The following is a 16,659-nucleotide window of genomic DNA, read 5'->3' as shown; positions in this document are numbered from 1 at the left end:
ATTGAATTTAGGAGCCGAGAGGTAACATTGCAGCTATATAGGACCCTGGTCAGACCCCACTTGGAGTACTGTGCTCTGTTCTGGTCGCCTCACTACAGGAAGGATGTGGAAGCCATAGAAAGGGTGCAGAGCTGATTTACAAGGATATTGTCTGGATTGGGGAGCATGCCTTATGAGAATAGGTTGAGTGAATTTGGCCTTTTCTCCTTGGATCCAAGGAGGATGAGAGGAAAAGATGATGAGAGGCATTGATCATGTGGATAGTCAGAGGCTTTTTCCCAGGGTTGAAATGGTTGCTACAACAGTACACAGGTTTAAGGTGCTGGGGAGTAGGTACAGAGGAGATGTCAGGGGTAAGTTTTTTTACTCAGAGTGGTGAGCACATGGAATGGGCTGCCAGCGACGGTGGTGGAGGCAGATTCGATAGGGTCTTTTAAGAGACTTTTAGATAGGTACATGGAGCTTAGAAAAATAGAGGGGTATAGGTAAACCAAGTAATTTCTAAGGTAGGGACATGTTCAGCACAACTTTGTGGGCCCAAGGGCCTATATTGCGCTGTAGGTTTTTCTGTTTCTATGAGTCTGAGGCTTATGATTTTTCCCACAATTGTAAATGTTTCATCTGTTGTAATGCTGAGAAGTTTATAACTGGCATATCAGCTTTGTCCAATGTTTTGCAAGTGTATTCTTAGTAATACATTGTGGATTATTTCTTATAGCACCACTTAGTCTGGCATTTCTTGTTTCAGAGTTTCATCCAAGAGAATATAGTGGATATACGTATTGATAGTTCTGGTTTATATTGTACGGCTGTGAATTTGTTGATGGTGATGCTGAATGGTAGAGGAACTTTCAAATTGTTTTGCAGCCTTTCTGCCATATTTGAAAGATGAGTTTCTCTGTCGTGTGGAATGAAATTAGTAAAACCATCACTGAGGTTTTGATATTTTGATCTAAAATTGTCATCTTAACAAATTCCCTTTCAAAATATGTAAATTGAGATCAAACGATAGTGCATGAAATAAAACTAGTTTCTTTTGTTCTTTAGTTTTCTTATTGAATAAAATAATTGTCTCTATCTACTTTTAATACATTTATCTTGTTTTACTTTAAATATTAATTCAGTAGAATTTACAGTAAGCACTTGCCAATGATTCATTTTGAAGGGGCATTTATAGTTGATTACTTTGCGATCAGTGTGCACTGGTTTATAAATAAGGCACAGCGGTCTGCTATCGTTAACAGTGAAAACAAACTTCTTCCAAACCTAGCTTAAAATTTCTATTCTTTCTTACATTGCTGTAGCTTTTACAATTTTGGTGTTAATACAGTCATCTCAAGGTTAATGCAGGTTTAAGTCTTAATGGTCACAAGCATAACTTATCATATTCTGCAGAGATATTCTACAAGTAGATCACAGTATAGATCATTATTGTATCCACCATAATGGCTGAATACTATTGGTCTTTGCCATATGATGCCAGAGTGCTATAATACAAAACACAGTGTGTTCTCTATGGCTAGACTGCTCAGGCTAGAAAAGAAGATGCTCTGGACATCACATCACCCACCCAACCCTAAGCCCAACCACCTTCATGCATGCGAAGGTTAGAGGGAATATTGGGATGGACTTTGTTTCTGCTGAATTTTAAACAAAAAAGAGCCTGAGTTTGTCTGCATCTCTGAAAGCTGCACCTGTGCTATAGGATGGCCAAATAAAGTTCATGTGCTATGATTTAGACACCCTTGTTATAACTTAAGACAATTTTAGAAAAGGAGTTTGACACATTACCCTGAAAAATAGTTCAGTGAAAATTTTGAAAGGAGAGAAAATATCTCAATGAAATAACCAATAAACTTGTTAAATCAGAAGCAGAAGGCAAATCAGAAGTCACAGTTGATAACAAAGGTCTGGGAACCATTGAGAGATTGGGATACTGCCTTCAGATTATGGAATAAGACAGCTTTTAGATCAGCAAGAAATGCGCTTTCCCATACCATCAAGAAGGCAAAATGGTATTATTTACAGAGATTTTACAGCCATTTCTGTGACAACAGAGACACAAGGTGCATGTGATAGGATATTCAGGCCATAATGGACTACAAGTCTACCCTGCATGTCAACGATAGTGATGCCTCTCATCCTGATAGGCAGAATGTCTTTTGTGCACAGTTTGTTGCATGGAATGATGTACCGGCAAGGAAGGACCCCCCCCCCTCCCCCCCCCCCCCCCCCACCGAGGAGCAGGCAGTCTGTCTGGCTACAGCTGAATTCAGGAAGATCCTTGTCAGCGACAACCCATGTAAAGCTGCAGGGTCTGATAATATATCGGATTGGTGCTGTGAGACTGTGCAGCCCAGATAAAAGAAGTTCCAACAGATATCTTGAGCAATTCTGTGGAACAGTTCTTGGTCCTGCAGGCTTCAGGCAGCCACTACCATTCTAGGGCCCAAGAATGTGACCTGCCGCTGTCCAACAATAATGAAGTGCTCAGAGCAGCTGGTTATGGACCACATTAACTCCCACTTTCTTGCTACATTAGACCCTTTCCAGTTTGCTTATTGCTCAAATCAGTCCACTGATGCCATAACCTTTGCCCTCCACTGCTCCATGGCCCACCCGGAAAATGGTGGAAGATAAGCCAGGATACTCTTTATCGACTTGTTCAGTGTTTAATACCATCATCTCTCAGACGTTGGTTGTAAACTGTCCCGTTGGGTTTCAGCATCTCTCTCTGTAAGTGGATCTTGGACTTAACACATAGACCACAGTCATTCCATGTTGGCAGCAACATCTCTAGTTCCATCACGTTGAGCACTGATGCCCCTCAGGGCTGCATGCTCAGCCCACTGCTGATGCATGTCTGCACTGCTAGATCCAGCTCAAACTGAAACACCAAGTTCACTGATGACACAGCAGTAGTTGGCCTCATTAACAATGATAATGAGACAACATACAGAGAGGAGATAGAGCAGATGGTAGAATGGTGCGAGCACAATAATGCCTCTCAATGTGGACAAGACTAAAGAAATGATTGTGGACGTTAGGAAGGTGCAGGCTGGCTGCTCCTCACTACACATAAATGGCTCCTCCATGGAGAGAGTTAGGAGCACCAAGTTTCTGGGAGTGAATATAACAGACGATCTCACCTGGTCCCTCAACACCAATTCTTTAGTCAAGAGAGCACAACAGTGTTTTCACTTCCTTTGAAGATTTGGGCAAGCAAGGCTGGGGGCATTCAAACCAACATTTACAGAAGCACCATTGAGAGTGCCATGACCAGCTACATCACTGTTTGGTATGGGAGTTAGACCGCAAGACCGCATCTGCATCTGACTGCAAGACCCTATGAAGGATTGAGAGAGCCATTGGGGTCTCTCTTCCATCTACTCAGAATACTTAACAGGAGTGCTGCATACACAGAGCCCTTAGCATTCCCAAGAATCCCTCTCATCCATTCCATAAGCTCTTTGACCCCCCCCCCCCCAACCATCAGTCAGGAGGTACCACAGCATTAGGATAAGGACTGTTTGAATGGGAAGCAGCTTCTTTCCCCAGGCCATGAAGTTACTGATCTCCCTGCCATCACAGACATCTCATTGCTTATGAAGTTTCAGTTGTGTTATACTGTTTACTTTTTAACTTGTGTTGTAAATGCACCTTATGTCAATCTTCTAGAATATATTTTATTGTTTTTTAATTTATTTGTGGTAATATTATTTTATGTGTTGTGTGTGAATTATATTGTACTGTGTTGTGTACCTTGGCCTGGTGGAACGTTATTTCATTTGATGATATACATGTATACGATTGAATGACAATAAACTTGAACTTGAACATAAAATGAGAGAAAGAAAGATGATAACACTGATAATCTTCATATCCAGCCATAGAAGTACTGAATTCACCAATAATTAAGGTTTTGGAAAGCAGGACTTTGAAAATCAGTACTGCAAGTCAAATTGCTGTGGAAATAGTGGTCTTCAATGAGCCACAAAATGGTAGAAAATTCCCAGTTCAGATTCCCACTATCAATACTGTGTTCTGACAAATATCTCCTTTTCTATTATTTATGAAAAGATTCAACTCACAACAGCTGCTAATATCAAACAGTATGCTAATAGAAAATGTTTCTTCTGAACTTTCATGCATCCCTACATAAACTGTTTGATTAATAAGACATTGATGAATTTGTAGTTCTGTATTCAATATATCATGTTTATTATTGGTCATTCTAGCTTTTCTATATAATTGGACTCTGATTTCTGAAAAACAAAATATTACGTAAGTTTCATCAAAAGTACCTGGTCTGAGAGAGAGTTCTAATATGTTGAAGCTGAATTCTTTCAGTACTTGGCCTGGAGAGCAGTATTGGCAATTCCTCCTTTAAACGTTGTGATAAAGTTCTGCTGTAAGCATAGTCCACAATATCATACATGATTGTTGTTCTGGGCAGATTTGTCAGGGTCAACATCCTCCAGTAGTTCTCTCTGCCCCCAAGGCAGGCTGGAGTCTCATCCAGATTACTTGCATACTTCAGAAGAATAACACAAAATAAGTACACAAATATCTCACTGATAACTTAATTCTTAGAATGTGATATAATCTATTTGGTTCATTTGATGTATATTTTATTTCACTTATCTAACTTGTTGGCTTACCATCAGGTTCTAGAAAAGATACTACAGTAGCTTTGCTCTTTAATTATTTATTAAAAGTTACTCAAGTCCTAGGATAAAAATATTACCAATTATAAATTCCATAGATGGGTGGCCTCATAATTCTTTTAGTAGGTACATAACACTACTGTACAATATGCTTTCTTAAAAAAGTGGTATGGTTACAGAATTATTGTAACATAGAGAGAGCCCATTGAACCCATGTTGCATCGCAGCAGATAAATCCCATTAGTTTCTTTCCCTCTCTCACTTCCCTCCTGAATATTCTCAAGGGGGAGGGTGAACAGCTAGAGATCATGGTGCATATTGGCACCAATGACTTAGGCATAAAAAGGGCAAGAAGTCCTAAGCAGTGAATATATAGAGTTAGGAGAGAGGCTGAAGAAAAGGACCTCCAAGGTAGTAATCTCTCATTTACTCCCAGTATCATGGTCTAGTCCTGGTAAGAATAGGATGATGGTGCAGATGAATGAGTGGCTGAGGAGATGGTGCAGGAGGGCAGGGTTTCAAGTTCCTGGATCATTGGAACCTTTACTGGGGAAGGGGTGACCTGTACAAGAGGGGCAGGTTGCACATGAACTGAAGGAGTGAATGTTGTCTACATGGATTTTCGTAAGGCGTTTGAAAAAGTCCCTCATGGGAGACTAATCCAGAAGATTAGGATGCATGGGGCCCAGGACAAATTGGCTGTTTGGATTCAGAACTAGCTTGTGCATAGAAGCCAGAGGGCAGTGGTCGGAGGGGCTTAGTCAAGTTGGAAGCTTGTAATCAGTGTTGTTCCGCAGTGATCTGTGCTGGAACCTCTGCTGTTTGTGATGTATATAAGTGACCAGGATGAAAATGTGTATGGTTGGGTTAGTAAGATTGGTGGAGTTGTGGATAGTGTAGAAGACTGGTAAAGAATACAACATGATATAGATGAGATGCAGACATGGGCAGAGAAATGGCAGATGGAACTTAACCCAGATAAATGTAAGATGTTGCACCTTGATAGGGTAAATGCAAGGAGACAGTACACTGTTGAGTGCAAGACCTTAACAGTGTTGCTGAGCAGAGAGATCTTGGGGCCCAAGTTCATAGCTTCATGAAATTGGCTACATAGGTCAATAGGGTTAATAGGGTGGTTAGAAGGATCATGGAATGCTTGCTTTTATTAATTGAGATAATGAGTTCAAAAGTCAAGAGGTTATGTTGCAACTTTATAAAACTCCGGTTAGACCATATTTGAAGTATTGCGTACAGTTCTGGTTGCCCCACTATAGGAAGGGTGTTGGGGCTTTGGAGAGGATGCAGAAGAGGTTTACCAGGATGCTGCCTGGTTTAGAGGGCATGTGTTATCATGAGAATCTGGACAAACTTGGGATTGTTTTCTTTGTAGAAGCAAAGGTTGAGGGGAGATTTGACAGAGGTTAATAAGATTATGAGAGGCATAGATAAGAGTAGACACGGAGTATCTGTTTCCCAGGGTAGAAATGTCTAATACCAGAGGGCATGTGTTAAAGGTGAGTGGGGGGTAGGCTCAAAGGGGATATGAAAGTTAAGTCTTTTATTCAGAGAGTGGTGGATACCTGGAATGTGCTGTCTGGTATGGTGATAGGGGCAAATACGTTAGAGGCTTTTAAGAGACATTTAGATGGGCACATGAGTATGAGGTACTGTAGATGGAGGGATGTGGACATTGTGTAGGTGGGAGGGATTAGTTTTGTTTTTTTAATTTACTTTTTAAGCTGGTTCAGTACAGAATTGTGGGCTGAAAGGCCTGTTCCTGTGCTGTTCTGTTCTATGTTTGAAAGTATTTGCAGAAACTCATGAAGATTAAGTGACACTTCCACTGTAAAGATACTCATAGCAATTGTGACACAGATCTACGGCCATTGTAAATGGGTAGATCAATGATTAGTCTAACATTCCAAAACTGGGCACCTATGCTGTCAATTCTCCATCAATTACAAAGTGTACACCACCTTAGTCTGTAACTTAATAGCTCTTATGAATAAACTCTTCTCAGGCTTCCGGCCAAGTACAGGTATTGATTAAAACTGACATTTCGATGACAAACTCCACCATTTTCTTCAGCAATGATGTCTTATTAACTCTTACTTTCACAAATTGTTCACTATGAAGCTTTATGAACAAAATAGATTTAAATAAAATTCAGACATAGCTTTATCATTAAAGAAGCTACTGCAGCAAGTTAAATACATACTAAATGTATTGTCAATCTGGTGGTAGAGATTCTGTGCTTGGAAGATGCTGTTAGAGAGGTCTGGGAAGTAACTGCAGTGTATTTAAGATGGTGCCTACTGTGGCCATTGTGCACTGGTGAGAGTTGGAATAAAGATTAAGGTTGGTGGATAAGATGCCAATCATGTGAGCTGCTTTGTCTTACATTGTGTCAAGCTTCATATTTTGATTTTTAGCTTATGGAATGTTTGAGGTGTCTAATCAATCAGTCATTACAGGAAATCCAGTTTTTGCCCTGTTCTTGCAGCGATAGCATTTATGTGCTTGGGTCACTTGAGTTTCTGCTCATTCCAAGTATATTGATGGTAGATGACTCAATGAAGGTTAATGACATTAAATTACTAAAATAAATGGTTCCATTCTCTTATTGGAAATAGCAGTTTCATGGGATGAGCGTTATTTGCAATATTATCAGCCTACGCCTGACTGCTTTCTAGGTTTTATTGCATGCAGGCATGAGCCACTTTATTTGTTGAGAAACTGTGAATGAAATTTTTAAAATATTAATAAACATCCTCACTTCTTATTTTATGATGGAAGGAAGGGCATTGATGAAGCAGCATTGTCAGGTACATACCAGTGTTCGGTTGAGATCAGAATAGCTTGGGTAAAGGCATAGCTTGTTCAAGAACATAGAAATGTTCATATAACCTACTCTAGAAACTGCCAAGCATTTCTCTACTGCATAGCCCACTATTTTTTTAAGCTCCATGTACCTATCTAAGAGTCTCTTAAAAGACCCTATTGTATCCGCCTCCACCAGCATTATCGGCTGTGCATTCCACACACCCACCACTCTCTGTGAAAAGCTTACCCTTGACATCCCCTCGGTACGTACTTCCAAGCACCTCATTTCAGCCCTGGGAAAAAGCCTCTGGCTGTCCACACAATCAATGCCTCTCATCATCTTTTACACCTCTATCAGGTCACCTTTCATCCTCTGTCAATTCAACGAGAAATGGCCAAGTTCATTCAACCTGTTCTCATAAGGCACACTCTCTAATCCAGGCAACATCCTTGTAAATCTCCTCTACACTCTCTCTATAGTATCCACATCCTTCCTGTAGTGAGGTGACCAGAACTGAACACAGTTCTCCAAGTGGGGTCTGATCAAGGTCTTATATAGCTGTAATATTACCTCACAGCTCCTAAATTCATTTCCAGAATTGATGAAGGCCAACACACCATACGCCTTCCTAACAACACTATCAACCTGTGCAGCAGCTTTGTGTGTCCTATGGACACAGACCTCAAGATCTCTCTGATCCTCCACACTGCCAAGAGTCTTACCATTAGTATTATATTCTGTCTTCAAATTTGACCCACCAATATGAACCACTTCACACTTATATGGGTTGAATTCAATCTGCCACTTCTTAGCCCAGTTCTGCATCCTATCAATGTCCCACTGTAACCACTGACAACCTTCCAGACTATCCATGACATCCCCAACCCCAGATCTCAGGCATTTTGCACTAAATTTGATCCTACACAAAGACCCTACACATCCCTGACATACTCAATTCTCCCCTCTGCCATCAGGCAGAAGATACAAAAAACTGAACATCATTGTTCAGGATCACCATGTCTTGGAACATCCTCCACAGTTAATTCTTTAAATGTTCACTACAATTCTTGACAAGATGTGAGCACTGTAGATCTTCAGTCTTATCTTAAATTGTGAGATTACTTACCTTGTATATTGGTTTTGTTGTTCAGCACATAAGCTGTCTTGGACTGCAAGTTTTGCCAGGCTGACACCTGACCATTTTTTTCTATGTCTGATATTGTTCCTGGCATGGCTTTCTCCAATGGTTATTGAACTATGGTTGAACTTCTGCCAAGCCATCAGTGCTTCATGAATGCACAGATCTTTTCTGAGATCACCCTACTGCATTTGTGCTAACTTAAATACATAACCCACTAAGATATTTATAATTTCTGCATGATATTTCTTGTTCCCTTTCCACTTTAATGAGAATTTTTGTGGTGTTTGTTACCTAATTGCTACAACACTGCATTTGATTTCTCCACAGAGGAGGAGAAAGGACCATAGAAGAATGCCGGGCAAGAAAAAGTACCAGAGAAAGAATACCAGACAAGAAACCATCTTATTTGGATGCATAACACATTGGTATACCAACTACTCTGCACATGATCGCAAGGAACAGCAGAAAGTTATCGACAGAGCTCAATGCATCATGGAAAGCAGCCTCTCCTCTACAGACTCCATCCATACTTCTTACTGTCTCAGTCCATAGACAGATACAGATAGGTTAAGTGAGTGGGCAAAGGTTTGGCAGATGGAGTATAGGTGAGGCCATCCACTTCGGAAGGGAAAATATAAGATCAGATTATTATTTAAATAATGAAAGATTGCAGCATGTTGTTGTGCAGAAATACTTGGGGGTGCTTGTGCATGAATTGCAAAAGATTGGTTTTGCAGTTGCAACAGGTTATGAACAAAGCATACAGAATGTTGGCCTCCATTGCTAGATTGAACTTAAGAGCAAGAAGGTTATACTGCAACTGTACAGGGTACTGGTGAGTCTGCAGCTGGCATACTGCATATAGTCTTCTTACTTGAGGAAGGATATATTTGCTTTGGAGGTGGTGCACAGGAGGTTCACCAGGTTGATTCCGGAGATGGAGTTAGCCTATGAGAAGAGTTTGAGTTGCTTGATTTCAGAAGAATGAGAGAGGATTTACAATTATGAAAGGGATAGATAAGATAAAAGCAGGAAAGTTGTTTCCACTAGTAGGTAAGACTAGAGCTAAGGACATAGCCTTGAGTTTCAGGAGCATAGATTTTGGACGGAGATGAAGAGAAACTATTTTTCCCAGAGAGTAGTGAATCTGTGGAATTCTCTGCCCAGAGAAGCAGTAGAGGCTACCTCATTAATATATTTAAGGCACAGATAAGATTTCTGCATAGCAGGGGAATTAAGGGTTATGGGGGAAAGTAGGTGGAATTCAGTCCATAGCCAGATTAGCCATGATATTGAATGTTGGAACAGGCTTGATGGCCAGGTGGCCTACAACTACACTTATTTCTTATGTTCTTGTGTAAAGTAGCCAGCATAATCAAAGATCCCACACATCCCAGACATACTCACTTCTCCCCTCTCCTATCAGGCAGAAGATACAAAAAACTGAAAGCTTCTACCACCATTGCTCAATGACACCTTCTACCCCACTGTAGCAAGACTATTAAGAATTCTGTAATATGATAAGATGGACTCTTGACATCACAATCTACCTCATTATGGTCTTGCACTTTATTGTTCATCTGCACTGCATTTTTTCTGTAGCTGTTACACTTTATTCTGCATTATTATTGTTTTACCTTGTTCTACCTCAATGCACTGTGTAATTTGATCTGTATGAAAAGTATGCAAGATGAGCTTTTCGCTCAATCTGGGTATGTGACCATAATTAGTCAATACCAATAAAGTGATATGAACTACAAGCGCACAATTGCACGTTGTATTTTTCTACCTGGACATTGAATATACATAAATTCTAGTCAGAAGTTATAGAGCGAGATTTTTTTTTCATTGCTATTGCTAAACAAACTGAGAAAAAATGTTGATCAAATCCCAGAATTCAGTTTCACTCATGCCAGTGCAAGCAAGTATCAGGAGTTAAGTGCAAGCTGATACACTGACATCAGCTTTGTTTCATCCATAAACAAAGAATTCTCCCTGTATAGCAAAGAAAATGTACTACTTCTTCAAACCTGCATATAATCTTTGGCTGTAACAATATCAGCTTCATCTGCTACTTTCATCCTTTGATATTGAAGGTTATCCTGTATGATAAGATCATAAAATTTCCTTCGTCCCATGATCTTGCAAGAAGCAGCTGCTGCCTGTTAAGAAAAGAAGCCCACTGACATTTAAATCCTTTTTTAAAATACCACTTCATCTATGAATGATAAAGTGCAGAACAATGGGCAATTTACATCTGCTCTATATGAAATGCTTCAGAGAAGCAAAGCTTAAGGATAAGTAATCTATTATTTACTTGAAATCTGGGCATTTCAGATTTGTTACCATTTCTCACAGTTTAAATAAGAATGCTGCTTTCCTACATGTTAATTGCCTTTGTTTCAAAAGGGGTTCTTTTCTAAAGTATTTATCCTGATGTGCAACATATGCTACAAATGCACATTCTCATCTCACCAGTGTTTGTAAAATTCAGTTCTATAAATTAAGCCAGCCAGACATATGATAGTGCCTACATGATGCAGACATGGAGTGATCCATGGTTGGACGAAACACACGAATGGATGTGAACTTTTGATTTAAGCAGCACTGGGAGGAACAACAACAATTCAAAAGATTGAAAATTATTTAGACATTTGTTACTTTCTTTAAAGCCGGGACAGGAAAAGGCTGGAAAAAAGAAAAGTGACATAAAAGAGTGTGCAAATTAGAAATATAGAAAACCTTCAGCACAATACAGGCCCTTCGGCCCATAATGCTGCGCCAAACATGTACTTACTTTAGAAATTACTTAGGATACCCATAGCCCTCTATTTTCTAAGCTTCATGTACTTATCCAGGAGTCTCTTAAAAGGCCCTATCGTATCCACCTCCACTACCATCCTTTCAATATTCGATAGGTTTCAATGAGAGTCCCCCTTATTCCCCTAAATCCCAGCAAGTACAGGCCCAGAGCCATCAAATGCTCCTTGTATGTTAACCTGTTCATTCCTGGAATCATTTTCATGAACCTCCCCTGCATCCTCTCCAATGCCAGCACATCTTCTAAAAGTACATGTTCGGCACAGCATTGTGGGCCAAAGGGCCTGTATTGTGCTGCAGGTTTTTCTATTTTTCTATCTATTCTGAGGTAGGGGGCCCAAACTGTTCACTATAGGCCTTATGAAGCCTCTGTCTTACATCCTTGCTTTTATATTCTGGTCCTTTTAAAATTTATGTTAACATTTTATTTGGCTTCCTTACCACCCAACTCAACCTGCAAATTAACCTTTAGGGAATCCTGCTTAAAGGACTACAAATCCCTTTGCATCTCTGGTTTTTGAATTTTCGCCCCATTTAGAAAATAACCTACTTATTTATTTCTTCTACCAAAGTGTATGACCATCCATTTTCATACACTAAATTCCATCTGCCACTTCTTTGCCCTTTCTCCCAATCTGCCTAAGTCCTCCTGCAGACTCCCTGCTTCTTCAACACTGCCTGCCCCTCCACCTATCTTCAAATCGTCTACATACTTGGCCACAAAGCCATCAATTCTGTCATCCAAATCACTGACATATAACTTGAAAAGGTACAAACACCAACCCCTGCAGAACACCACTAGTCACCCACAGTCAACCAGAAAAGGAGTTATAGGAATAAAATTTAACTGCATAGAAATATGGGATTACTAAATAATTTAGCAAAATTAGCATAGTGCAAACACACAGATTTCCTGATGTACTTGATATTCATGTTAAGTTCAATTTGATCTGTATGGGTTTCAGATATTATGGTGTTGTAGGAATTTCTAAGGGTCTTTGATATGAAGAAAATTGGCTCAGGCTCCAGCTTTTGATAACCATCCACTAACCTTCAGTTTCAAAGTGTAAGTGAGTAAACTAAGATTAAAAGCAGACTAAGCCTAGCTGTTCTAATTTCTATAAATGAACAGTTTCTCAAGTAAGATTGCTATTTAGGCACAATATCAGAGGGTTGCAGGACTGAAGTAAATGGTTTCCAATTACCCTTAAAGGGAATGGGCATCAGTAATTACCATTTACTACTATTCTGCCCAGACCCAAACAAGATATATACATTTATATTTAAAAACTCGGGATTTGAAGCATAACTGGATGCTAGTAAGCATCAAAGACGAGGTACAGTTCTTATCTAATACGAGTAATGTTACTGCAGATTTTGTAGGTTAAAAAGTATGTAGCACCAAAATACCAAATATTTTTATGCCAGAATATAAATGGAAGGATGCATGAAGTTTTCTAATAAAGGAAAAGCAAAATACCACAATTGCTGGAAATCTGTAAGACAAACAGAAAAGAGCTGTCAGTACCAGTAGGGAATTTATGTTTTAGGTCGATAACCAGTTCTTATGGAAGATTATCAATCTGTAGATGCTAATCAGCTTCTGAGTATTCCTTCTGTTTCCGCATTTCATTTTGGCTTTTACCTAGATTAGTCAAAATGCTGACTGCTATGTGTACAATTAATTATAAATTACATGATATTACTAAAATGACTTAGCAATATCATGTAATTTTAATTAAATAAATCATTTATCTTGTACCTAAATAAATATCAGGCAATATACCATATATTTATACTCATCATTACTTTTAAATATTACTCTTTGTTTCAAATCCTTTAAAATCTTGAATATAAATTCCATTTCTATATTGTTAATAGTGAGTTGGTTTACTTTTGCTTCCTGTGATTTTATACATAGAATGGCAGTATTATGGAAGGCATTGCATTATGGAAGACCAATGTTGATAAACGGTTTGAAGGAGTTGAAGAATGTATGATCTGCTTTTCAGTAATTCACGGTTCTAACTATTCACTTCCAAGAAAAGCCTGCAGAATCTGCAAGAAAAAAATCCACTCAGTCTGCTTGGTAAGCAATTTAAACTAGCAATAACATTCACAGAATTGCCAAACAAATTTAGTAAATTATATTGCATAAATTAATTTTAACTTCAGGGCATGTAACCCCATAAACACAAGAGATTCTGCAGATGCTGGAAATCCAGAGTAACATATACAAAATACTGGCGGAACTCAGCAGGTCAGGCAGCATCCATGGAAAGAAATACATAGTTGGCGTTTCGGGCCACGACCCTTTGCCCAAAATGTCAAGTGTTTATTCCTTTTCTTGGATGCTGCTGGATCTACTGAGTTCCTTCAGCATTTTGCATGTGTTATGCTATAATCCCATCAATTCTGTTTAAAAGCAGATGAGCTTAGAGCATGGATCAGCACTTGGAGCTATGATGTTGTGGCCATTACAGAGATTTGCATGATGCAGGGGCAGGAATGGCTACTTCAAGTGCCAGGCTTTAGATGTTTCAGAAAGGACAGGGAAGGAGGCAAAAGAGGTGGGGGCTTAATGATCACTGTTGATCAGAGATAGTGTCCCGGCTGCAGAAAAGGAGGAAGACATGGAGGGGTTGTCTATAGAGTCTCTGTGGGTGCAGTTTAGGAACAGGAAGGGGTCAATAACTCTACTGGGTGTTTTTTATAGACCACCCAATAGTAACAGGGACATCGAGGAGGAGGTAGAGAGACAGAATCTGGAAAGGAGTAATAATAACAGGGTTGTTGTGATGGGAGATTTTAATTTCCCAAATATTGATTGGCATCTCCCAAGAGTGAGGGGTTTAGATGGGGTGGAGTTTGTTAGGTGTGTTCAGGAAGGTTTCTTGACACAATATGTAGATAAGCCTACAAAAGGAGAGGCAGTACTTGATCTGGTATTGGGAAATAAACCTGGTCAGGTGTCAGATCTCTCAGTGGGAGAGCATTTTGGAGATAGTGATCACAATCCGTTACCTTAGCACTGGAGAGGGATAGGAACAGACAAGTTAGGAAAACGTTTAATTGGACTAAGGGGAAATATGAGGCTATCAGGCAGGAACTTGGAAACATAAATTGGAAACAGATGTTCTCAGGGAAACGTACGAAAGAAATGTGGCAAATGTTCAGGGGGATATTTGCATGGGGTTCTGTGTAGATACACTTCTATGAGACCGGGAAAGGATGCTCGGTACAGGAACCATAGTGTACAAAGGCTTTTGTAAATCCAGTCAAGAAGAAAAGCTTTCAAAAGGTTCAAAAAACTAGGTAATGATAGAGATCTATATGATTATAAGGCTAGCAGGAAGGAGCTTAAGAATGAAATTAGGAGAGTCAGAAGGGGCCATGAGAAGGCCTTGGCGGACAGGATTAAGGAAAACCCCGAGGCACTCTACAAGTATGTGAAGAGCAAGAGGATAAGACATGAAAGAATAGGACCAACCAAGTGTGACAGTGGAAAAGTGTGTATGGACCCAGAGGAGATGGCAGAGGTACTTAATGAATACTTTGCTTCAGTATGCACTACGGAAAAGGATCTTCACGATTGTGGGGATGACTTGCAGCAGACTGAAAAGCTTGAGCATATAAACATTAAGAAAGAGGATGTGCTGGAGATTTTGGAAAGAATCAATGTGGATAAGTTACCAGGAACAGATGGGATGTACCAAAGGCTAATGTGGGAAGCGAGGGAAGAGATTGCTGAGCCTCTGGTGATGATCATCATCAATAAGGACAGGAGAGGTTCCGGAGGATTGAAGGGTTGTGGATGTTGTTCCTTTATTAAAGAAAGGGAGTAGAGATAGCCCAGGAAATTACAGACCAGTGAGTCTTACTTCAGTGGTTGGTAAATTGATGGAGAAGATCCTAAGAGTCAGAATTTATGAACATTTGGAGAGGTGTAATAAGATTAGGAATAGTCAGCATGGCTTTGTCAAAGGCAGGTCGTGCCTTACGAGACTGATTGAATTTTTTGAGGATGTGACTAAACAGATTGATGAAGGTAGAGCCATAGAAGTAGTGTATATGGATTTTAGCAAGGCTTATTGAGAAAGTAAGGAGGTATGGGATCCAAGGGGACATTGTTTTGTGGATCCAGAACTGGTTTGCCCACAGAAGGCAAAGAGTGGTTGTAGATGGGTCATATTCTGCATGGAGGTTGGTGACCAGTGGTGTGCCTCAGTGATCTGTTCTGGGACCCCTTTTCTTCGTGATTTTTATAAGTGACCTGGATGAGGAAGTGGAGGGATGGGTTAGTAAATTTGCTGATGACACAAAGGTTGGGGGTGTTGTGGATAGTGTGGAGGGCTGTCAGAGGCTGTCAGTGGGACATTGATAGGATGTAAAACTGGGTTGAGAAGTGGCAGATGGATTTCAACCCAGATAAGTGTGAGATGGTTAATTTTGGTAGGTCAAATATGATTGCAGAATATAGCATTAATTGCAAGACTCATGGTAGTGTGGAGGATCAGAGGGATCTTGGGGTGTGAGTCCATAGGATGCTCAAAGCTGCTGCGCAGGTTGACCCTGTGGTTAAGAAGACACACAGTGTATTGGCCTTCATCAATCGTGGGATTGAGCTTAGGAGCCGAGAGGTAATGTTGCAGCTATATAGGACTCTGGTCAGACCCCACTTGGAGTACTGTGCTCAGTTCTGGTCGCCTCACTACAGGAAGGATGTGGAAACCATAGAAAGGGTGCAGAGTAGATTTACAAGGATGTTGCCTGAATGGGAGGCATTGATTGTGTGGATAGTCAGAGGTTTTTTCCCAGGGCTGAAATGGCTAGCATGAGATGGCACAGTTTTAAGATCCTTGGAAGTAGGTACAGAGGAGATGTCAAGGGTAAGTTTTTTTACACAGACAGTGGTGAGTGCATGAAATGGGCTGCCGGCAGCGGTGGAGATGGAAATGATAGGGTCCTTTAAGAGACTCATGGATGGCTACATGGAGCTTAGAAAAATAGAGGCCTATGGGTAAGCCTGGTAGTTTTAAGGTAAGGACATGTTCAGCACAGTGTCATGGGCCAAAGGGCCTGCATTGTGCTAAAGGTTTTCTATGTTCCTATGCTTCTAAAAATTGCTGATTTGATTCCATGTTGATGTTATGAGTATATTTGTTTTTATAACCAATAAGATTACTAAAAACTTAGTAATCTTGGTG

General features: G+C 40.0%; 1 protein-coding gene across 6 annotated transcripts in view; it reads right to left on the bottom strand.

Annotated features, from left to right (window-relative positions):
• Positions 1–16,659, bottom strand: part of c5hxorf58 (chromosome 5 CXorf58 homolog) — a 62,433-nt gene that overhangs the window by 34,925 nt on the left and 10,849 nt on the right. For all 6 annotated transcript variants that reach the window (XM_073044578.1, XM_073044577.1, XM_073044575.1 and 3 more), the window contains exons 6-7: positions 10,663–10,794; positions 4,305–4,534 (exon numbers count right to left, since the gene is read on the bottom strand). In XM_073044578.1, coding sequence (XP_072900679.1) covers positions 4,305–4,534; positions 10,663–10,794 — 362 coding nt within the window. The remainder of the gene's footprint in view (positions 1–4,304; positions 4,535–10,662; positions 10,795–16,659) is intronic.

This window comes from Hemitrygon akajei, chromosome 5, assembly GCF_048418815.1.
Source record: "Hemitrygon akajei chromosome 5, sHemAka1.3, whole genome shotgun sequence".
NCBI lineage: Eukaryota > Metazoa > Chordata > Chondrichthyes > Myliobatiformes > Dasyatidae > Hemitrygon > Hemitrygon akajei.
The sequence above is the reverse complement of the archived record's forward strand: the minus strand, read 5'-3'. Positions and strand labels throughout refer to the sequence as shown.